The sequence below is a fragment of the Delphinapterus leucas genome, chromosome 13 (assembly GCF_059928025.1).
Source record: "Delphinapterus leucas isolate spDelLeu-1000000601 "Yukka" chromosome 13, BTC_Dleu_Yukka2, whole genome shotgun sequence".
NCBI classification, from domain to species: Eukaryota; Metazoa; Chordata; class Mammalia; order Artiodactyla; family Monodontidae; genus Delphinapterus; species Delphinapterus leucas.
In genome coordinates this window covers 67966319-67989788 of record NC_143141.1, presented here as the reverse complement: position 1 = coordinate 67989788, position 23470 = coordinate 67966319, and the positions used below count along the sequence as shown (strand labels likewise).

At 38.3% G+C, this 23470-nt stretch overlaps 1 protein-coding gene across 17 annotated transcripts in view; it reads left to right on the top strand.

Moving 5' to 3' along the window:
• Positions 1-23470, top strand: part of LTBP1 (latent transforming growth factor beta binding protein 1) — a 425591-nt gene that overhangs the window by 290421 nt on the left and 111700 nt on the right. For 11 of the 17 annotated variants that reach the window (XM_089922380.1, XM_089922381.1, XM_089922382.1 and 8 more), the window contains 6 exons: positions 5-104; positions 921-1019; positions 9536-9661; positions 10878-11003; positions 11405-11527; positions 14994-15113. In XM_089922380.1, the coding sequence (XP_089778506.1) occupies positions 5-104; positions 921-1019; positions 9536-9661; positions 10878-11003; positions 11405-11527; positions 14994-15113 (694 nt within the window). The remainder of the gene's footprint in view (positions 1-4; positions 105-920; positions 1020-9535; positions 9662-10877; positions 11004-11404; positions 11528-14993; positions 15114-23470) is intronic. The other 6 variants (XM_022574111.2, XM_089922390.1, XM_089922387.1 and 3 more) reach the window with 1 other exon arrangement.

Genomic DNA, 23470 nt, shown 5'->3' with positions numbered 1-23470 from the left:
CTAGGAAATACCTTCATTGGATCAAGAGAAAACCAAACTTGAGCCTAGTCAGCCCCAGCTCTCTCCAGGCATTTCCACTATTCACCTGCATCCACAGTTTCCAGGTAGCCTGTGTTGATTTGTGCTGTTCGTAAGAGTACTCTGAATAAAAGAGTAAGATGAGGATTTTTTTGTGTCTTTGGTTTTAAAGCTTTAATCAGGAGAGTTCCTAAGTGAAATGTGAAGTACACTTATGTATATTAATATACTCATGTAATGTTAGTGTAAGTATGGTACAGTCAATCCTTCTTTATCCGTGGTTTCACTTTCTGCGGTCAGCTGCAGCCCAAAAATACTAAATGGAAAATTCCAGAAGTAAACAATTCATACATTTTAAATTGTGCATTGTTCTGAGTAGCATGATGAAATGTCGCGCCGTGCTGCTCCATCCTGCCTGGGACGTGAATCATCCCTTTGTCCAGTATCCACGCTCTATATGCTTCCTGCCCATTAGTATAGGAAAAAACATAGTATATGTAGGGTTTGATACTATCTGAGGTTTCAGACATCCACTGGGGAGGTCTTGGAACATATCCCCCTCAGATAAGGGGAGACTACTATATTATTAGTATTATAATGATAAAATTTTTTCACTATTTTCTGTGGTCAGGAGTAGTATATATTATTAGAACATTATTGAGGTTCATCATTTGATGAAGGGTCATTTTTCTTGGCTTCCAAATTGCTCTCAGATATTCTTGCTGAATGTTGAAACCAGGGCTACAGGCTAATACCATGAGCTTTAGGGACCCATAGCTGTTCCTCTATCCAAGAATTACTGTGGTATGTTGTTAGATTAAATTATGCTTGCATTTTGAAATGGGATCTCAATGCACATAACAGCCTTTAATTTTCATTTTATTCCCTCCTTCCTCGTATAGTAGTGATTGAAAAAACATCACCTCCTGTGCCTGTGGAAGTAGCTCCCGAAGCTTCAACATCAAGCGCCAGCCAAGTCATTGCACCTACTCAAGTAACAGGTAGGTGCAGTATTGATGTCACAGAGCCTGTGGAGGAGACGTGGATATGAACTTCATTTTAAATGTAGTGTCAAAGCTGTATCACATTATCACAAGATTGCTCATGGCAGAGTTAGTCATAAGAGCAAATATTTGGAAATAATCTAAATACTGTTTAAAGGAGGAATATGTTTAAACAAGTTATGGTACATATGCAGCGGAATATCACATAGCTATAAATGTTTTAAAAGTATTTAATGTTGTAAGGAGATGCTTATGGCAAAATATTAAGAAATATAGAACACAGTGATTCCAATTTTATTTTTTAAATGTTTACAAACAGAAAAAGTTCATCACAGTGTTTAACCATCCCCAGTTGATAGGATCATGGATAACATTTATGCTCTCCAATATATTTTTATATATTTTAAAATTCTTTATAGTAAACATATATTATTTTAATCATTAGTGACAAATTATAAAGATTTATCATAATTTGTAACCAACAGCCTAAAAGTTAATATCCTTAATGTATAGTGAGGTCTTATACATCAGCAATAAAAATGCTGATAGAAAAATGGAAATAATGTAATCAGGTAATTCATAGATAACGTACCAAGAAACATATATGTAATAGGAAATTTCAACTTTACGAGTAGTCAAAGAAATGCAAATTAAAATGAGAATTCTTTATTCTTAACAAATTAGTATTTAATTTTTACTAGAGTGAAATTGAGGCTCTCACACATAGCTGAGAGGAATGTAAACTAGTTCAACTTTTCTGGAAAGCACAAACTGGCAATATGTGTCAAGAACTTTAAAAAATCTTCAAGACTTTTAAGTCAGTATCCCATATTAAAATAACTAGTATAAGGAAATAATGTCCCTGCAAACTGTTGTAATGGTTTATATGAATGGACGCTTACCACAGCACCATGTATAATAGAGAAATAGAAAAAAAAAACCTAAGTATTTAACTATAGGGAAATAGATAATTATATCTACATTGAAACAGTATGCTACCATCAAATATTACAGTATTTTTGAAGAATTTTTATTAAAATCTCTCAGAAAATGGTCACAAGATATTGTTAAATACAAGATGAAGTATATAAAAATGAAGGATACAGTGTATTAAACCAAATATGTATAGCTGATTCACTTTGCTGTACAGTAGAAACTAACACAACATTGTAGAGCAGCTATACTCCAATAAAAATTTAAAAACAAAGAAACACAAGGATTTACTGTGTAGCACAGGGATCTATATTCAATATCTTGTAATAACCTATAATGGAAAAGAACCTGAAGGAGAATATAAATATATGATTGAATATAAATATAAAAAAAAAGACATACGTACATTGAGAAAATGGTAGAAGAAAATACACCAGGTATTAGCAGTGATTATTTTTTGTAGTGGGGTCTGAGACATTCGGGTGTTGTTTCATTTTAGAATTTTTTGTGTATTCCACATATTCTTGTGTGGAAATATAGTATCATAATCAGAGAAAATATCACTAAGATGTATCACAGCAGCTTAAGTTCCTGATGTCATTGCAGGATGAGGCTGGCAATGAGGTTGGCAGGAGAAGCTAATAGAGGAGTTTGCAGCCTCCCTTAGAATTTCACCTCTTCAGAAACATGACATGCATCATTTCCAATAGACATGTGCTTGGTTAGATGTGTTAATTAATGGGACTGTGGTGATCATTTCACAATGTATACATATTAAAATATCAAGTTGTACACCTTAAATACATACAGCTTTTATATGTTTTCAAAAACCAAAAACTTTTACCCATTTTCTCAAAATTGTGGATGTAATTTCTCTTAGATACTTGAACTGATACAGCAGACTAGAAAGTGTTTTTAAAAAGCACCCCTGCCCCAAGGTGAAATGCAGTTGACTAAGTAGTGCAGAGTCGCATCATGGACCCAGCAGTGTGTTTTCACCTGCTTCAGGGATACCCTCAAGGTGCAGCTGCACCCAGAGCCATGGTCTTCCCACGTGAATGCAGGGCAACTGCTCTTTGGTTTTACTATAAATACCGAGTAAAGTGTTATAGAAATGTTAGCTATTCTAAATATTTCTAGTGATACGGTGAAATGCTAGTGATTTTTTTTTTAATGGCTGTGGCTAAAATTGTTATTCTCTGTTCTGAAGTCACATGTATGTCTACCCACTTTATTAATCCCATCTATGAGAGACTCTGCTATGCAGTGCAAGGCATACAAACATGTTATATACCATCTTGGTCAGGGAGGATCTTCCCATTGTTTATATCAGCATTAAAAAGAAAAATTGCAGTCTGTCAGTGCAAAAGTTCTTTCAAGCACTGTTTCCATTTTCCAATGTGAAGACATACTTTTGTGCCTTTTTAACAATGGCTGACTTCAACCATCAGACTTCTTGCAAACTAGCTTTGTAGAGGTTAAGTCTGGCTGGATAAAGGTAGTTTCATCATTTAAATGCAGGCCTGTGAGGAATAATAAATAGCAGTTACTCAGCTTCAACTGAACTGCGGAGCTGATTGAAAGAAATGAAAGTAGCTGTGCTATATGAAGTTGTTAGAAGACAGCTTAATTTGAGTTTGGCAGAGATACAGGGCTAACATCTGCTATCACATGTTTGAAGCACAAATATTTCCTTCCAGGAAACAAGTGACATTGAAATTTTATTTTCATGCAGCATTTGTAGGTGCTCTGACTTCATATAGTAAAAGAATCTTTCTAAAACAATCCATGCGGAGAACATTGTAGATAGTCTTTGAATTTAAATGGCTTGCAATTTTTGGAGCCATACTACATGATCTGTAATCTACACTAGAACAAGAGGACTGTTTTGTATCAAATTTAATTGAAATCAAAATATAGATGTTCCCATTGGTTTTGATAAGAGAGCCAAACATGTAGATTGAAGGAGCAATCTGATCATTTCCTTCTGAAACATTAGGCAGTGTTTTTTTTGTTTTGTTTTGTTTTGTTTCCCCTAGAACACAAAGGAGGTAGATGTTTGTCACTCTTAGTTTCATCCATAAATTGAAGAAAGGAATAGAATAATAAGTAGGTGCCTAAAATAAACAAAATAAGCTCCACATTGCTCGACGATGATATCTTTATGATGGTGAGATTGGAAGTAGCCTTTGCAGATTTCATCAGACTCACTTTGACTTGCAGTAATTATAAAGTGAGCCACATATTTGCAGGGAATAAGTGTGATACTTCCCACTCTCAGCAGCTCAGTTGGTGGTTTGCAATATTATTGGTATACTGTTTCCAAATAAATGATACATTTCAGCATATAAATTCTTGATTTAGCATAGTATCTTAATAGCTCAAGGATAGGTTGGAAAATCAAACCTTTATTTCTCTGGCGAGTATTTACAAAGTGGAAACATCTGCTTCGGTTGTTGTGGGACAGTTTATGCTCTTTGTGGGGCAGTTAGGAAGCCAGGGCATTTCTGTAAACCTTTCCATGAGTTGACATTTGATGCCTTCCTCCAGCTCTTCCTAAACTTTCTCCATGGCCCTTGCAGACCAGCCAGAAATTATTCTTTGACTTTCAATGACTGCTTTGTGTAAACCTTTGTAATCATCATGGCCCAAACATTATAACAACTATTTTGCTCATTGGATCTTTTCCAGAACTCAGAAATGACCACTTTATAAAAACCTTTGTCCCTGAAGCATATTACCAGTATCATGACAGCCTCAATAAACTATGTACGCTAATGGAAGGTGAACTTTTTTCCATGTTAACTCATCATGCTTTACTATTTCCAGGTCTGTTTATTTATTTATTTTGAGTAATCACATGATGAAAAAAGCTATAGGTCAGCATACTCATTTTCATATTTTGTCAAGAACTCTTTTTCATTTAATTCTTAAAAATAAAGACACCAAACTCTTAAATCCACCACTGGCCTTTTTGCCGGGATAAATAGAGCATTTGGTTTTCCACTGGCTTTTGGTCATGGCTCTTCTTCCAAATTCTAAACGGGCTCCCGGGAAAGAAACAGTAAGGTCCTTGGCCCAGTGCAGGTGAAGCTGTTTCAGGGGCCACATGTAGTAGGAAAGCATAGGGCGGTCCTGCAAACCCGGGGAAATGTGATAGGTGTAATGAAGGAGGATACCTGGAAGAGTCCAGTGGGAGCAGTCTCTTGATCTCTGGGAAACCAAACATGCTTTAGAAGAGAAGACATTATCATTAACCAGAGTGCCCGGGAGGCCAGTAATTAGTGCTTCCTGTGCGAGGCTTTGCCATATTCCCAGTGCTTGTGTTGACGCTATCAGCATGTACAGAGAAATGTATGTTTTGACCTGAACTGATCCTTTCCATGGGAAGAGGCTCACAAGCCCATGTGTGAGTGACCTCTTAGAAAAATGTAAAGCATAATGTCTGTGCCCCACAAAACACAGAGAAAGCCAGCAGCTTTTTTTCAGTTTTAAGACAATACCCTCAGGACTTGGCTTTCTGTATAACTTATATGTGATCAAGAATGAAAGCGGGGCTTCCCTGGCGGCGCAGTGGATGAGAGTCCACCTGCCGGTGCAGGGGACACAGGTTCGTGCCCCGGTCTGGGAGGATCCCACATGCTGCGCAGCGGCTGGGCCCGTGAGCCATGGCCGCTGAGCCTGCGTGTCTGGAGCCTGTGCTCCACAACAGGAGAGGCCACAGCAGCGAGAGGCCCGCGTACCGCAAAAAAAAAAGAAGAAGAATGAAAGCGTAACAGACAAGGAGGGAAAGCATGGGAAGAGGTGGTGGGAGACATATTTTTAAAGTTTTAAAATAGGAGTAGCAGTAATTTACTTTTTACCTTAAAAATAGTATTGGTCAATTTTTTTTTTTTGAGACGTGGTGACATAACATTATATAAGTTTAAGGTATACAGTGTGTTGGTTTGATACATTCGTATATTGCCCTGTGATTCCTACAAAAGCATTAGCTAACACCTTTATCATGTCACATACTTCTCCTTTTCGTGTGTTGAGAACAATTAAGATTTAATCTCTTAGCAACACTGGAATTTATAATACAGTATTGTTGACTATAATCTGGTAAATTTTTTGATGAGTAGTAAAGAGAAAGCAGAGGTGTTTCGAAGTTGTTATGGCTTTCTTTTTTTGTTTAATTTAGAAGGGTGGAATCCTCCTAGCAAATGGATAAAAGGTATCTCTGAGGACAAACTGATGAGTTACACTCATCACTCCTATATTAAAAAAAAAATGGGGCAAACAGTGTAGAAATCAAGTATACGTTAGTAAATGTCCCTTCGTTCCTTTGATGTATCTCTTAGTACCCTCTAGTGGTGTCAGAGTAACATTTTCTTACATACGTTAGTACCAACCGGGATCAACATTTTCAAGCTGCATCTTTATATACTTAATCTGAGGTAATCAACTAAAAACCTCAAGCTTTCCTCATAACTATTTCAACCTCATAGCTTCCATTTAAGATACTAGACTGGAAGGAAAGGCTATTATTATTCATTTCTTAAGACTAAGGAATTAAAATTCTTAACCATTTCTCCTATCTTAGATCTGACTTAAGAAGAAAAGATCTAAGTATTGGCACACTGGTATAGGAATGTATCTCATCTGAATTAAGCATCACATATTTTTGAAGACTTTTGTTCACACATGTAAAAAAATCCATCCTAAAGCTATACCTGAAAGGACAAATAAATATTTGGTAATCAACAAATTGGTATGTGTGGGGCTGGGGGTGGGGCAATGAGTACTGATCAAGCCTTTCCTGAAAACCCCAGATGTACAGCCTTTTAATTCTGAATTCTTGTTCCTAGTATATTAAGTCATCTTCTAATTTTTCTTTTTGCAAATCTGATCAGTATGTCTTTTCTGTTTTAAGAAAATGGCAGATAAGAACATAATGGAAATAATTACAAAGAAAATCAAGAAATCTAAATACCAATAATTTTCAAAGAAGGCATCTACCTACATTAAGAATAGCTGGTTAAAGATGTGCTTCTCACACTATTCTACTAAAGAATTCTTAGAAACAGAGAAGGAAGTGCTTACCTGAGGGTCTAGGAGTAGAACCTGGAGAAGATTACCTTTTCTACCTTCAGATTTTTGTGGCACATAAAAATAATAATTTTTTAAGAAAGACTTTTCTGATTATAGAAGTAATTATACCTGTTCATTGTAGAAATTTTGAAAAATACAGAAAAATATAGACAATACAAATCCCCATAATTGTAACACTTAAGATTTATTTCCTTCCAGTCTTCTTTTCTGTGTATAAAATAATTTAGATCATATCCTATATTATAATTTGTACCTAACTATATTTTCTTAACAAATAAGCATTATCCTATCCTGTTAATGATTATATAATGATCTATGCTACGTATGTATCATAATTCATTGTTTTATGTTGTTAGTATCAGTCACTTAAGTCAGGGCAATCATGTTAATCACCCATGTTTTTTTAGCCTTTTGGACTATTTTTTCTGTAATTTGATATTATACTGACTATAAGCAATCTATTTTTATGATAGTGAATTAGCATAAATAGGCTCACTAAAGGTATAAGTAACTTGTAAATGTGTGGTTTTTTCATAATCCAAGTGATTTGGTGCAAAATACTGCAGCTCTGTAGTCATATGCGTCCTTATAAAGCCTAGCAACTTTTCAAATGACTTGCATCGGTTGTCTTAAAATCACAGCACAGTGAATAACACTTGATGAAAAATGAATGTGGTTTGGGTTTTGGAGAGCAACCTCAACCCCAACTTAGGTCATTTCCATAGGGAATTTTTGTTAAAACACTGTTTTTCACATCTTTCTTCAGAATTCACAGTGGGTTATTGGTGACAGTAGCATGCCTGTTTTTCTTTTCCTTCAAGCCATAGATTTCTCTAACAAAGGTGTGATTTAGCTTGTCATGCTTGAGGCCCCGTCTTCCTCCACTGGGCCACTTGGGCTCATCCATGGTCTCATCTGTTTTAAGCGTTGTTTACTACGTGATGACAGTGAGATAATAGCCCAAGGTAGTTATTATAAATGTGCTGTTTCTTTGTTATCTATTCTTAAATGACTTCAATAGGAACAACCACAGTAATCAGTAATAATGGCTAACTTTTAAAATTTTTTATTTATTTTTTTATTTTTGGCTGCGTTGGGTCTTCGTTGCTGCGCGCGGGCTTTCTCTAGTTGCAGTGAGTGGGGGCTACTCTTCGTTGCCGTGGGTGCTCATTGTGGTGGCTTCTCTTGTTGCGGAGCAAAGGATCTAGGTGCGCAGGCTTCAGTAGTTGCAGCACGCGGGCTCCGTAGTTGTGGCTCACGGGCTTAGTTACTCCGCGGCATGTAGGATCTTCCCGGACCAGGGCTCGAACCTGTGTCCCCTGCATTGGTAGGCGGGTTCTTAACCACTGCGCCACCGGGGAAGCCCAATAATGGCTAACTTTTATTGAGCACATATAATGTGCCAGGCATTGAGCTACATGCATTATTTAGGTTAACTCTTTAGAACTTCACGCTCTGAAGTTGGTGCTCTGATAATTCTCATTTACACAGACAGAAAAGTGAGGCTTAGATTGTTTAAGTAACTTGCTCTTTGTTACAGAGCTAAGAAAGGGCAGCGAGGTTGGTACCTGTACTGTCCTCCAAGGCTGGGCTTCTGACCACCAGCTGTGCCCCCCGCCCCCCACTATTCTATTATACATTCTTACAAAGATCATTGAAATCAACAGACTGTCTTGGAGTAATTCATCTCAGGTCACCTTTGAGCCCTCAGGTCCTCTTGGTAATAAAACACGCCGTGATGGCCTTCACCCACTGGGAGCTCCTCTCACCTTGCCTTGACCACGGCCTTGTCTGTGGGTGGAGTGAGGACTCGGGGCTCATCTTCTCAGGCTTCATAGAAGAAGCCAGTCTCATGCAGGAATCAGGAGGAGAGTGAGGGAGGAATTGAGCAGAGAAGATTTGGAAGAAGATTCTGTACTAGTGTAAATAAAATATGCTCCTGTTGAAATTGGCAAATGAAGAGTAAGTTGCATCCAGAAGTTCTGCTTTGATTAGAAGTGGTAAATCTTTCTGGAGAATTAATGAGAAATTTGGAAGGAGGTTGAATATAGTTTTTGGAGCTTGAATTTGGCCTGCTAACAAATAGAAAGTTACCATCTATTTCTTATCAGGAGAAATCATGTGATTGGTCCATCATTCAAAATGAACTGGAGTGGATAGAAACTCATTGATGGGCCATCTTGGAAATTCACAATTGACTATAACGTTTTAACATGGCCTCTTTCTGAATTTCCACCTTCTCCAGTTCATCTTAGAAGTTGTTTCATTAAGAATTATTCATGACCTTGGCTGGGACTAACTGATCAATTATGGAATGATGATCATTGGTAATCAAATGAATTTATACTTGATTTTAGAGTAAAAAATTTTGTTTTCTAATTGCATACCTGGCAATAAGGTAATCAGGAAACACAAGTAATGGTTTGCAAGTAGCAATGGAATCTTTGTTTATATCTGTTTTTCCCTACATTTTTTTATTTTTAAAGAAATCAATGAATGTACCGTGAACCCTGATATCTGTGGAGCAGGACACTGCATTAACCTACCGGTGAGGTATACCTGTATATGCTATGATGGCTACAAGTTCAGTGAGCAACAGAGGAAATGTGTTGGTAAGAAGAGACACTTTTGGTAGATGAGATTATTAAATATCAAATATTTGCACATAAAGAACATTTTTTTATTATGGGGAAAATGTTATTGTGTTTAATTTTTTAAAAATTTTATCCCTGAGCTAAGGGTACTCAAAAAGAGGTTCAGTAAACTCCTAGGAGGCTCTTACCACTTGGTTCAATGCTACCTACCTTACCAAGTGTAATACAATTACATAAAGGTGGAATAACTTCCCAAAGCTTTTCAGGTAAAGAATATAAAATTAAGAGTTCTAGAAATAGCTATCTACAAACATATCTAGCAAAACAAATTAATATATTCTGCAGTAAAGAATTATGTTCATCTAAGTTCATAAAATTTGATTTTTAAAAGGGATTTCTATATTGAAAATCAATATATGCTGACACAAAACTATTAATGAATTTATGAAGTAGGGATCTCATATATGCTTCTTTGGGGAAAAAAATGAATCTCAAAAAGGGGTGTAATAGTGTTAAGTAAGTCATTTTAATGTGTTAACACTAAATTTAATATCTTTTTTTTTAGAAAAAGAAAATTCAGCACTAAGAGTTATAAGGCAAATATAGAGCAACAAAGGCATATACCTAATTAAACCCACTTTAATATGCTAAATGCCATTATGCAGATGTGACTTTTGCCGTTTTGTTTTGCATATATATGCGGGGTGAGGTGTGAGGGGAACATCCACCTGCTCCATAACATGGCTCTTTCTCTTGAATCTGTATACATTAGATGTATTATGTTTAGAACCCCAGCACATAAAGTTGAAAAGGGCAGTCGGTTGAGATGATTCAGTCTCGCTTTACCCAAGTGCACAGTGAAAGAGTGCCTGTCCCAACATTTCTGACTGTCTCTGCTGAGCTGGCCTGGGAGTTGCACAGTGAATTCCAGTGCTTACATGACTCCAGTTATCAGGCAGGTCCTTTTGTGGTGACCTGAAATCTTTCTCTTTGAAACACCTATGTCAGGGTTGTAGCTTGAGCTTTCAAAGCAGTACACCGTATGTGTATTCCCTTTTCCCAGTAACAGCCCTTCAGGTATTCAGGAAGACTGATCGTGTCTCCTTTTACTGTTTTCCTCACTTATAAAGGTTTGTGGGACACAGGGGTTGGTGTGCTGGTATTTCATGAACAGAGAGACTGAGAATTTCCTGCTAGACTACACTAATCCTTTTATCTGTCTTTTTGTTAACAGATATTGATGAATGCGCTCAGGCCCAACACCTCTGCTCCCAGGGACGCTGTGAAAACACCGAGGGAAGTTTCTTGTGTATTTGCCCAGCGGGGTTCATGGCCAGTGAGGAGGGTACTAACTGCATAGGTAATGACAGTGTTCTTTCTGATGCATAAATTCCCACATGCGGGTTTCTAGCTCCCCTAAGGTTCCATCAGTCTAGGGCTTATTCAGACAACCCCAAATTTATTATGAAACCCCTGTTACAACATAGTTATCTGCTAGATACTGGAAGATTAAAAAATGGAATTTTTTCCCCCCAACAGTTTTGAATGAATAGTATCAAATGTCTGCAAAAACCAGAGGCGTTAAATGTTTCTTTTGGATTCGAGTAAATCAAAACCACTCAATTTTTTGGAACAAATCAAAGAGATGATAGATGTTAGGAATCAGTTGCTTCATTCTTAACATCGAACTAACCTGGGAGATGGGAGAGGTTTGGAATTATGTTTTGGGAAATAAAACTCGACGTTTTCTGCTTTGCGTAGATGTTGATGAGTGCCTGAGGCCAGACGTCTGTGGGGAAGGGCACTGCGTCAATACCGTGGGGGCCTTCCGGTGTGAATACTGCGACAGCGGGTACCGCATGACCCCCGGAGGCCATTGCGAGGGTGAGTCTGCTGAGAGGATGGGGAGCCTGCGCCCCTTTGAAGTGCTGAGTGCACGTGACCATGAAATGCAGGGCTGGGTCCGGAACCCAGGGCTGGCGGGCACCTGGCCTGGTACGAATTTTCCTTCACCACCGATCTGTGCAGGATACCAGCTCATCCAAGCTCTTGCTGCCTTCTGGGATCACAGCCCCTTTGCCTTACTTCAGTGGCTCTGTCTGGGTCATTTTCCACCTTCATACGCTCTTTGTTACTCATTTCAGTATCTGCCTTCTCTGGTATGTGGAGTGAAATCACTTTAGAACAGTTAACTGCAGAGGATTTTAGTACAAACCCAGACTTCATTGTAGTGTCTGCATCATTCATCTGGGGGCATGGTGCAGGTGTCACCAGTGTGGACTTTTTGTTTTCGACCTTTTCGCCTTGTTCCATTCCTTTGTCTCAGCTTCTTTCTTTCGCATGTGTTCTGGGACTTGCTTGCAGACTGTCTACAGAAGTGCTGTCTGACCAGCTCCAAGTCAGATTCCAGCTGTGCTAGATAAAATTTCTTTCGTATTGACCCCAGCAATGAATTTGCTCCCGTTGTAAAAATGTTTTGAAAAGTTTTTAACTTTTCAAAATTAAAATGATTAACCATTGAGTATTCCTGCTCGTGCCTGTGTCCAAGTCACACAGGTACTTTTTGAAACCACCATGGTACGCTTTGAATAATTATTTTCGTGAAGAAATATGTTGAACCTCTGCTTAAATCTTGCCAAAGAAATGTGAGGGCGAAGGAGCAGGGGTCTCTGGGCACGTTTTTGAGGAGCCTGCCTGTAGGGATGGTGCTGGTTCTGTGGGGTTCCCTGCCCGGCTGCCTGACATTGAGCCTCTTTTCAGACGTGGCTGGGCCTCCAGCACTCGGGAGGGATGGGCCGGTTGGGGCAGGCTGCTCTCAGCTGTCTCTTGGCTCCTACATGTTGGTTTTCTTCGTGGTTCTAATGACCAGCTCTGGAGGGAGAGCTCATTAGACAGTTTTTTGGCAGCCTGCACCTGCCTTTCTTCCTGGCCCCTTGCCCCAGCCCCTGAGTTATCTGGAGAGAAGTGGGGAGCGTTTTATGTTACTGCATCTCTGATCAGCTCCCATCGGAACACAGATATGAACTCTTCTCCTGACGGCTGAGGGCCATGGGACAGCACAGGTGTGAAGTGTCCCTACTTTCCTCTTATGGGGGACTCTCCCTCTGCTCTGGAGGTAGCTTGAGGATGGGGAGAGCACTGAGTAACTGTCTAACTTGGAGCCAGGTACGTAGCCCCTTCAAAACTTAGTTCTTCATCTGTAAAATGGGAACCATGCAGTGAACTTTCAGGCTTGTGCAAGTAAATGGGTGGTGCAGAATGTTGTATGGTGCCTGTCACCTTGTTAGTTCTCAATAAGTGTTAGTTTCCTTAAACTTCCCCTTTCCCTGACTCGTTTTGTTTTTGCATAGATCTTCTCAGAACATCTGTAATTGTGGGAATGTTTAAAAAAAAAAAAAAAAGGCGTGGGTATGTCTGACAAGCATTTATTTGCAAAGCAATGCTCCTCCAGAAGGTCGAATATGGATCCTCAAGTTTTACACACAGACTCAGGACAGGAAGATAAGCTATTTAGGAATTAGCAGAGCATAAGGATGGACAGTAGAAAGGAATAGAAAAGAAATTTGAAGATAAAGGAAATAAATGGAAAGCAGTTAGGAGACTGTTCAGTGTATAGAAATTATTTAACAGAAATATCACCAGCATTCCCTGAGTAAATAATTATATAATTCTATCCCCATGAAAAGGCTTGAAATGAAGGAGTCAAATAATGTAGCTGTTTTCTCATTTCATCATGGACTAGAACCAAAGGTCCCCGGGCTTCTGGCTCACTGAAGATTTTCTCAGCTGTCACTGACAAAGTTGCTTTCAGACAGCGCCAGTCTCCAAGGAGTCTGTTGTAGTTTACAGACGTTATCTCATGCATCCTTACTTTATTCTGTGAAGGTATTACCAGGCCGGTAGTCCCTCATTTACAGATGAGGGAACAAGCAAACAGAGGTGAGAGCAACAGGAAATGCAGGAATATTGTCTTGTGTTTCTCAGCATTGTACCTTATTTATCAAACCAGCCTATCTCAATGACCCTCTCTGACTTAGCAGTTGTAGTTCCATTTTTTAAAATATCCCATACAGAGAAGGATGTAATGCTGTTTGGGAAATGAAACTGGCAAGCATCATCTTTTTGTAGAACAAGAAGTCCCAGAACATCTGACCTAAAAAAAAACCACTGTGTGTCATTGTCTATTGGCAAGAATTTTTCACTGATAGGAAAAAAAAAATTACAACACTGACCTGGTGCTTATTCTATTAATAGCATCTTTTACCTTAAGCATCTTTTCACACATGTCTAGTGATATATAATGAGAGATGATTTTTGAGAATTTACCAGAATGATGACCTCAAATACCCATGTATGTTCAGTGTATTCATTATATATTTCTTTCACTTTTTAGCTTATGTCCTGAAAAATCTGTTTACATTTTAGGTATGATTAGAGGTCCTATATACATCTCATATTGAGACACTTAGACATTGAATCCACTCACTTGAATTCAAAACTCAACTCCAGAAATACACCTATTTTTGTTGGGGTTGGTACCCAAGGTGTTACTACTCATTTTAAACTGTTGAACCATCTCCTATATGTTACTTTTTCCTCCATTTTATTGTTTTACTATTCTTAAAAAAGCCTGAAGCTCTTGTATCTCTGCCACAGTTCCATTTGTATTTAAGGTGTTTTTTTTCTCCTCACATTGAAAAGAACAAGGATTAATAACTTTCGTTAGCTGTGAATGTGAAAAGTAAGGTGTATTTTAAACCAGAATGTATTACCCTATGATCATTCACTGTATTTTCTGGAAAATCTTGGAAGTATTTGATGAGTTCATTCTCTCCTAATATTCTTTTTCCACCTCCAAGGAATTCCTATCATATGCAGTGTTTTAAATTATTCAAACCTAGGATGTTTTGGGGGCCATGAAGCCAAAGCAAGGATTTCCCTAGGGCATCCAGTGTCTGCAGAGAGAACCCCTAGCCAGGTGGATCGATGGCTTCCTCACTCTCATGTCCATTTCTTGTATTTCTTTCTGGCAAAGCCATGCTATTACTTGAAAGGTTTGCTGTCCAGAAAGTGGCCCCAGAGAACTGCCAATTCCCAGAGTGGAGAGGCCTGGGCCTGCCAGTTGGAGAATTGGGGCCATAAAGGTTTGCATGCATGGTATGCATGGTATACTCGGCCATGCATTCTCACTGTGTGCTTAAGTACAGACCCAGTGTGTCACTTTTTCAGTTACTGTTTTCCTCACCAAAATGTAGATAAAACATGCCTCTTTCCCCCTTCATCGTACGAGTCAGTTTGTGTTTTAGTATTCTGATAAAATGTCTGTGACCTAGCTTTTTTATTTTTTCAGATGTTGATGAATGTTTGACTCCAAGTACTTGTCCAGATGAGCAGTGTGTGAATTCTCCTGGATCTTACCAGTGTGTTCCCTGCACGGAAGGGTTCCGAGGCTGGAATGGGCAGTGTCTTGGTAGGTACTAGAGTGTTATCATAGTTGTGTTTAGTCTGTCTGGCCCGTTTTCTGACAGAGTGGTATAATGCCAAGTGAGGCATCTTTCAAAGTGGAAAAAGAAAAAAAAGGGATGTAACAAACTCATGTCGTTCAGAGAAAAGTTCTAAGTAACTTTTAACCATGAAGAAAGTAAGAAGTTCAGTTGACATGAAGGAAGTGAGATTTTACATGGGACAGATAATTCTGATTGAAACCAATTGTTAGCCCTGGTGTGATTAATACCCAAAACCAAATAAAATAATCAGTGCCACAGAGAGAGACAAGTGGAGAGCAAAATGCTTAAAAAGAGAGAAAAGGCATGAGAAGCTACCACAGACTCATAGAATCAGGAAATATACACAGACTTGCAGCACAAGTTGCAAATGTGGAAAGAGAAATCTGGATTGATTGCCCATGCCCCTTATGTTCATTCATTCATTCATTCATTCAAGTATTTAACAAATATGGAGTACCTACTTTAGGCACTGAGGAAGCTAAGTGATGAATCTGCTTTGGTCCCAATTACCTGTGCTCTAGTTAGCTTTCCCTGTTAATGGTTTTCCTTTGTGTTTCTGATCTTTTTCTGCTCCATGCCACATTCTGACAATGTGAGTTAAACTTTTCCATCCTTCCTTCCTTCTTTCCTGTCTTCCACAAATGCAGTAGAACTCACTATCTGTACCCAGAGTTGTACTCAGTGCTGGGATACACTGAGAGACCAAAAAAGTACCTTCTTCATGGAACTTACTATCTAGTTGAGGAGACAGATACTCAGCTAGACATGTCATAAGTAAATGCAAATGTACAAATGAGCCAAGTGTTAGGAAGGAGGGTTCTTTGATGTTACAAGAGCATATGACAGAATGAGTTGCCTCAAGGAAAATTCTTGAGTGAAGCTTTGGCCGGGGGTTTGACTGGGGTAGGGGATGGGAGGGAGATCATTTTGGACATTTGACATGTGCAGGGGGCTCGTGGAAGGAGGAAGCAGGTCATGTTCCAGAAGCTGAAAGGCTAGTGTGCTGAAGGCCAGAGTACAAGGGAAGATTTGCTGCAGGATGAGGGGGCAGACCATGCCAGACCCTCTTGGTTCTACAAAAAAAAGTTGGTCTTTATTCTTACATCTCTGGGAAGACGCGTGGGTGTTCTAGAGGAGGTGGGATAGGTAGGCCTGGTGGAAGCACTCCCAATTTCAAAGCTTTGGACTCATCACCTGGCAGCATGAGCTAAGCCTCTACCAGTTGCAGGTGGCCCCCTGCCCTGAATCTCATGCCCATCCCCAAGGGTCTCTATCAGTGGAATTGTAAGATGTTGATCTTTGGGGAGAAGAAAATTTTTTGTTTTCATAAGCATTTGTTTATGTAATCAGTGTTGGTCAGAATGTGCATTTGGTTTTAATTTTTCCATTTGGCATGAATTTCATAGTTGCCTATCAAGGTTCCATTCTTGTACTCGTTTTCACATATCAATGCATATTGTAATCCAAGAGCAGAGCCTGAACTTTACCTTAACTAACTAAAATTCACAATTGTGGTATAAACACAGCCCTGATTCATGAATTTGCTAATGCAACATGACTGACCAAATGGGAAAGTGATGCTCTTCAATGTAAATGCATGGATCTAGGTTAGGGAATAATAACAAATGAGTTCTTACACCTAGATGTGCGTAATCAATCTGATTGTGACCACGCTGCTCCAGTTGAGTGACAGAAACAGAGCACCTCATTTAACAGCAATATCATGTTGCCAGCCAGATTAGTAAAATCATAAGCAGAACTATTAGGTCACCATGTTACTCACCCCAAGTCACACACTTGGCCACTTGGCCAAGCAATAACTTTCGGCTTTGCATTGCTAACTAAGGTTACACATTTCCTATTAAAAGTAGGCTGGGTACTTTTCTCCTTCTGCCTTGGGTAGAGTTTTAGGTTCTATGTCATCTGTCAATCAAGCTTCTCCTCTGTGATGTAATTACAATGCCATCCATTGCTCATCTTGAACTTGCAGTTCTTGTAAATTTCTCCTGTGGGCTATTGCAGATTGTACCAAAATGGATTTTCCCATCTTAGTTTTTTACGGCAGTTGAGCTGTAAATGTTAAAGTTGAGTGTGATGAAAAGCAGATATTGCAACGTACCTTTCTGCTCAGATTGAGCCAATGAATGGACTGGATTTTTCTGCAATACTCTGACAGTGCTTGTGAATACCCAGTCATATCTTTTTGGTTTTGTTCCTTTATACATTTTAGGTCGTATCTTTCTACTTCTGGTACTCTAAAATACTTTTCAGAAGGTGCAATCCTACCTAAGCTCATCTTTGAGTTGAGCTCATTGATAACACAACCTGACATATATTCATTTCTTCATTTGCCACTTTCATCGTTCAACACTGTATTCATACTTTGAGCCAGGCATTTTGTTTTAGACCCTGGGAGTTGAGAGTGAACAAAATAAATTTCCTCCCTTCGTTGCACTTAGCCTCTAGAGTTCACAAGTAAGAAAGTAGAGTATATGGTATGTCAGGTGTGATGAGTGCCATGAAGGAAAAAAAAAAAAAACTGCCTAAGGGATATAGAGAGTGTTAGAGATTCTGTGGAGGTCAGAGAAGGCGTCAAATGATAAATGGTTTACAAAATGTTCCTTGCTAATCGACTGTTCCTGTGTCTAACAGTTAAATGTGACTAGTTTTGAGGCTTTCTCTATCCTTTTAGTGCAGACAATTCAGGGTATATTGATGAGATATTTTCTCCCAAGTTTTAATGTATGAGGGCATTAAAGACTAAAAAAATTCCTGAATCTCACTGTTGGGAGAAAAGTCCTACACAGAACATTTGTTAGTTGTCATCTGTAGAGATGATAATCCCTACCTCGCTGGGCTGTTCTGTAAGTCTTAGTATCCTTCTTTTTCTACCACTGTCCTCTCACAGCATATTTTTAAGTTATTATAATTAAACTTGTACAGTGTTGTACAGAATAGTACTTTCTTTGGCATTACGCTTATGGGTTTTTTTAAAAAAAAAAACTCGATCTTGATGTCCAGTTGGCTCTTTTTTCTATTAAATGGTTTCATTAAGAATTAAGAATTGCCATTTTGACCCTTATGTTCTGCAGGGATTCGATGCCAGTTACACTTTCTGCTGCTTTCACTGACTAAATGGTGAACTTGCTGAAACCATTAATGGCCTCTTTGTATTCATGCCATGTAAACTGGATCTTACTGATTGATGCTTCTCCTTGATTTATGAATTAGAACAGAAATTGTTTGGGGCAGAAACAGGTCAAATGTCAGCAGGTGCTGTCTGGGGTTTTATACTTTTTCCTAGGGTTTAGTTCAGGGCATATGATCCTTCATTCTCAATAGTTTATTGTGCACTTTCAAAATTTCTATCCCTTAATGCTTTTTTGGCAACTCGTGTTGGCTCTTCTGTTAATGTACCTTCTTCTTTCCAATTGTGGATTTCTGTGCTCTCTTGAGAGCCACTTTCATCGTTTTAACACTGTATTCCTTGGACCTCACATTCAGCCTGGAGCTGTTGCCCACATGATCCCCACCTTTTAGGACTATTTCATCACCCTGGGTTCTGGCCAGTTCCATCTGGCTGCTTTCAATCAGAACCTTTCTTGAAGGAAGCTAACGTGTCAAGTCCTCAATTTACAGGTTTCCCTTGACTCTTGAAGTACTAGCCTGATTCAGACCTGACTAGAGCCATCCCCCAAAGGAAATTCTCTAATGTATAATTGTTTAAAGGTGCATTCAGTAACTGTGATATAAAGATCATATTTCCCTGAATTTAGGCAGATTATGGGCTATGTGACCTCTCTGAAGCTTGGTTTCAATATCTGTAACATGTGTATTGAAATACTTTCTTCATGGGGTTTATTGTTAGAATTAAATGTGATATAAAGCACTAAGTAAGGTGTCTGACACAAGGTAGGACCCAAGAAATGTTATAATCCTTCTTCCCCCAACCCTATTACCTCCGTTTTATTTCCCTTGTCCTGAAATAGAAGAAATGCAATAATAACTGATACCTGTTAAAGTAAATTATATGTCAAATTTTTATGGATAACTGTCTTCTCTTTGGCTTTCTTTAAGCTCATTTCATATAGTTTTTAACTGTCATAGGAGCTTTCTCTTTTGAATCTAAGTTATCTCAATCTTACAGTTTCCTTTCAACTTCTGAGCATTTTTGTTTTGCTGGAATATACTTCTTGAGAATCATAATGCTTCTCTGCAGGGTCATCCCTAACAAATGTTTTCACTTCTACAGTACTGCCATCCTCTTTCTTTTGCTTCACTTTCTTTGCTCACCTTCACAATATCTACACAATAGACACAATATATAATATCTGTCACCTGGTAGATGTGCGCAGCTAGCCTTTTTTGAGTTTATCGCCTTGCCTTATAGTTGAGTCTAACAAACCATGTGATACGGGGACACAAATTTCTGAGATTTTAATCAAAGCGATCCTTCTTTGTTGGCCGTAGTTACGTTAATGATGACTTTGTGACTCCCATTTGAGTGTTCTAAATGTAGTAGGTCTTCAGTATTTGACGAACTTAGTATTGTTCAATCCACTTGACAACTGGTTAGCCACAGTCTTGACCAAAACCAGGTGCAGAAAACTTGCAGGATAAACGTGGAGAGCTCCTTGTTCTAGGAGTTCTTTTCACCTTAGGATTTCTTTTCAGATTTTAAGACTCATTGTTAACCTTTATGGAATATATGAAAATTCATAAACTTAAAAAAAATTGAAGACTTCAGTCCTACAATTATTCTTTTTATGTAAGATGACAGCTGAGCTCACCATCTACCTTTTGTGGATATTATAAAATGTGCAAACATCAGCCTTGTCCCTAAATCATTATATGCTAAAGGAATCTTCTAGTCAGTAAGTAGTTATTGAGTGACTACCTACGTATATGTCTGCTAGATGCCAGAGAAGATTTGAAGTTGTAAAGAAGCAAAACAAAACAGTGTAGAATGGTATAAGGGCCTGGGGGTGGGGGAATTGGGGAGATGTTATTAGAGGATAACACACATTTGCAACTAGTAGGTAAGCCCTGGAGATGTAATGCACAGTTTAGTGATTGTAGTCAACAATACTATATTATAAACCTCAAAGTTGCGAAGAGACTGGATATTAATTGTCTTCACCAGGAAAGAAATAATAATTGTGAGACATGATGTGTTGGTAATGCTACAGTATTGATCATTTTGCAATATGTGTATCAAATCATCCCTTACACTTGCACAGTGTTACGTTTTATTGAAGTATAGTTGATTTACAATATTGTATTAGTTTCAGGTGACAACGTAATGATTCAACATTTTTGTAGATTATGCTCCATTTAAAGATTTTACAAAATAATGGCTCTATTTCCCTGTGTTGCACATTACATCCTTGTTGCTTAACTTATGTAATGTTATAATGTCAATTATATCTCATCGAAAAAAACAAACTACTTCTGAAGGCAGGAAATATACCTGTGTGGGAATACTAGTTACTGTAATAACAATTTCTCTTTACATAGTTTACAGTATACCTGTAGTACAGATATATAAATATTTTCCCAAATAGGTTAATGGGCTTGTTCCTGGTCATAGGTAATAAATGGCAGAGCTAGGGCATGATCCCAGGTCTCTTAGCTTCAAAGCTACTATTGTTTTGTTTTATATAATGTCTCATATACCTCTCATGTACACCCAAGACAATTAGAGGACAAAACAATATAATTAAGATAATAAGGAAAATAAAAGTTCATAGAATGGAAAGATTCATGTGGACTGGAATTGTCCCTTACAAGCAGCAATAGTTCTGGCTCAGGGGTTCTAGAGTCTGAGATGGCAGGCCAATCCATAGGTAGCCCAGTTGAGATTTTCTGAAAGACACAATGTTCTTTTAGAAAGGTGAGGTAGAGGGTTAGTGATTTGCTCAGAATAGTGGGTTAATTTTCTGAGGTCATCTTTGGATCTTCATCTGCGATGTACATAGCATTGACTGTTTTCCAATTCTGAAAAGCAGTGATGACTCTTTGAGGAACATATAACCTATTTTGGTAGGCAGCTCTGCTACTGCATATTTTTAACTTCGTCAGAATTGACAGAGGGGTGATATCCTGAGGATTTACTGTACCTCAAGTGCAGGTGAGGTGATTTCATTGCATTGGCCTAATCAGCATGTGTCTCTCATGTTGCCATGCTTCCTTTTTTTTTTTTTAAACATCTTTATTGGAGTATAATTGCTTTACAATGGTGTGTTAGTTTCTGTTTTATAACAAAGTGAATCAGCTGTACATATACATGTATCCCCAAATCTCCTCCCTCTTGCGTCTCCCTCCCACCCTCCCTATGCCACCCCTCTAGATGGTCACAAAGCACCGAGCTCATCTCCCTGCGCTATGTGGCTGCTTCCCAATAGCTATCTATTTTACGTTTGGTAGTGTATATATGTCCATGCCACTCTCTTACTTTGTCCCAGCTTACCCTTCCCCCTCCCTGTGTCCTCAAGTCCATTCTCTAGTAGATCTGTGTCTTTATTCCTATCTTGCCCCTAGGTTCTTCATGACCTTTTTTTTTTTTTTTAGAGTCCATATATATGTGTTAGCATACGGTATTTGCTTTTCTCTTTCTGACTTACTTCACTCTGTATGACAGACTCTAGGTCTATCCACCTCACTACAAATAACTCAATTTCATTTCTTTTTATGGCTGAGTAATATTCCATTGTATATATGTGCCACATCTTCTTTAGTCATTCATCTGTTGATGGACACTTAGGTTGCTTCCATGTCCTGGCTATTGTAAATAGAGCTGCAATGAATATTGTGGTACATGCCTCTTTTTGAATTATGGTTTTCTCGGGGTATATGCCCAGCAGTGGGATTGCTGGATCATATGGTAGTTCTATTTTTAGTTTTTTAAAGAACCTCCATACTGTTCTCCATAGTGGCTGTATCAATTTACATTCCCACCAACAGTGCAAGAGGGTTCTCTTTTCTCGACACCCTCTCCAGCATTTATTGTTTGTAGATATTTTGATGATGGCCATTCTGACTGGTGTGAGGTGATACCTCATTGTAGTTTTGATTTGCATTTCTCTAATGATTAGTGATGTTGAGCATCCTTTCATGTGTTTGTTAGCAATCTGTATATCTTCTTTGGAGGAATGTCTATTCAGGTCTTCTGCCCATATTTGGATTGGGTTGTTTGTTTTTTTAATATTGAGCTACATGAGCTGCTTGTAAATTTGGGAGGTTAATCCTTTGTAGTTGCTTCATTTGCAAATATTTTTTCCCATTCTGAGGGTTGTCTTTTCGTCTTGTTTATGGTTTCCTTTGCTGTGCAAAAGCTTTGAACTTTCATTAGGTCCCATTTGTATATTTTTGTTTTTATTTGCATTTCTCTAGAAGGTGGGTCAAAAAGGATCTTGCTGTGAATTATCTCGTAGAGTGTTCTGGCTACGTCTTCCTCTAAGAGTTTGATAGTGTCTGGCCTTACATTTAGGTCTTTAATCCATTTTGAGCTTATTTTTGTGTATGGTGTTAGAGAGTGTTCTAATTTCATTCTTTTACATGTAGCTGTTCAGTTTGCCCATCACCACTTATTGAAGAGACTGTCTTTTCTCCATTGTATATTCTTGAATCCTTTATCAAAGGTAAGGTGACCATATGTGCGTGGGTTTATCTCTGGGCTTTCCATCCTGTTCCATTGATCTGTCTTTCTCTTTTTGTGCCAGTACCATACTGTCTTGATTACTGTAGCTTTGTAGTATAGTCTGAAGTACAGAGGCTGATTCCTCCAGCTCCGTTTTTCTTTCTCAAGATTTCTTAGGCTATTTGGAGTCTTTTGTGTTTCCATACAAATTGTGAAAGTTTTTGTTCTAGTTCTGTGAAAAATGCCATTGTTAGTTTGATAGGGATTGCATTAAATCTGTAGATTGCTTTGGGTAGTATAGTCATTTTCACAATGTCAATTCTTCAAATCCAAGAACATGGTATATCTCTCCATCTGTTTGTATCATCTTTAATTTCTTTCATCAGTGTCTTATAGTTTTCTGCATACAGGTCTTTTGTCTCCTTAGGTAGGTTTATTCTGAGGTATTTTATTCTTTTTGTTGCAATGGTAAATAGGAGTGTTCCCTTAATTTCTCTTTCAGATTTTTCATCATCAGTGTATAGGAATGCAAGAGATCTCTGTGCATTAATTTTGTATCCTTTTGCTTTACCAGATTCATTGATTAGCTCTAGTAGTTTTCTGGTAGCATCTTTAGGATTCTCTATGTATAGTATCATGTCGTCTGCAAACAGTGAGAGCTTTACTTCTTCTTTTCTGAGT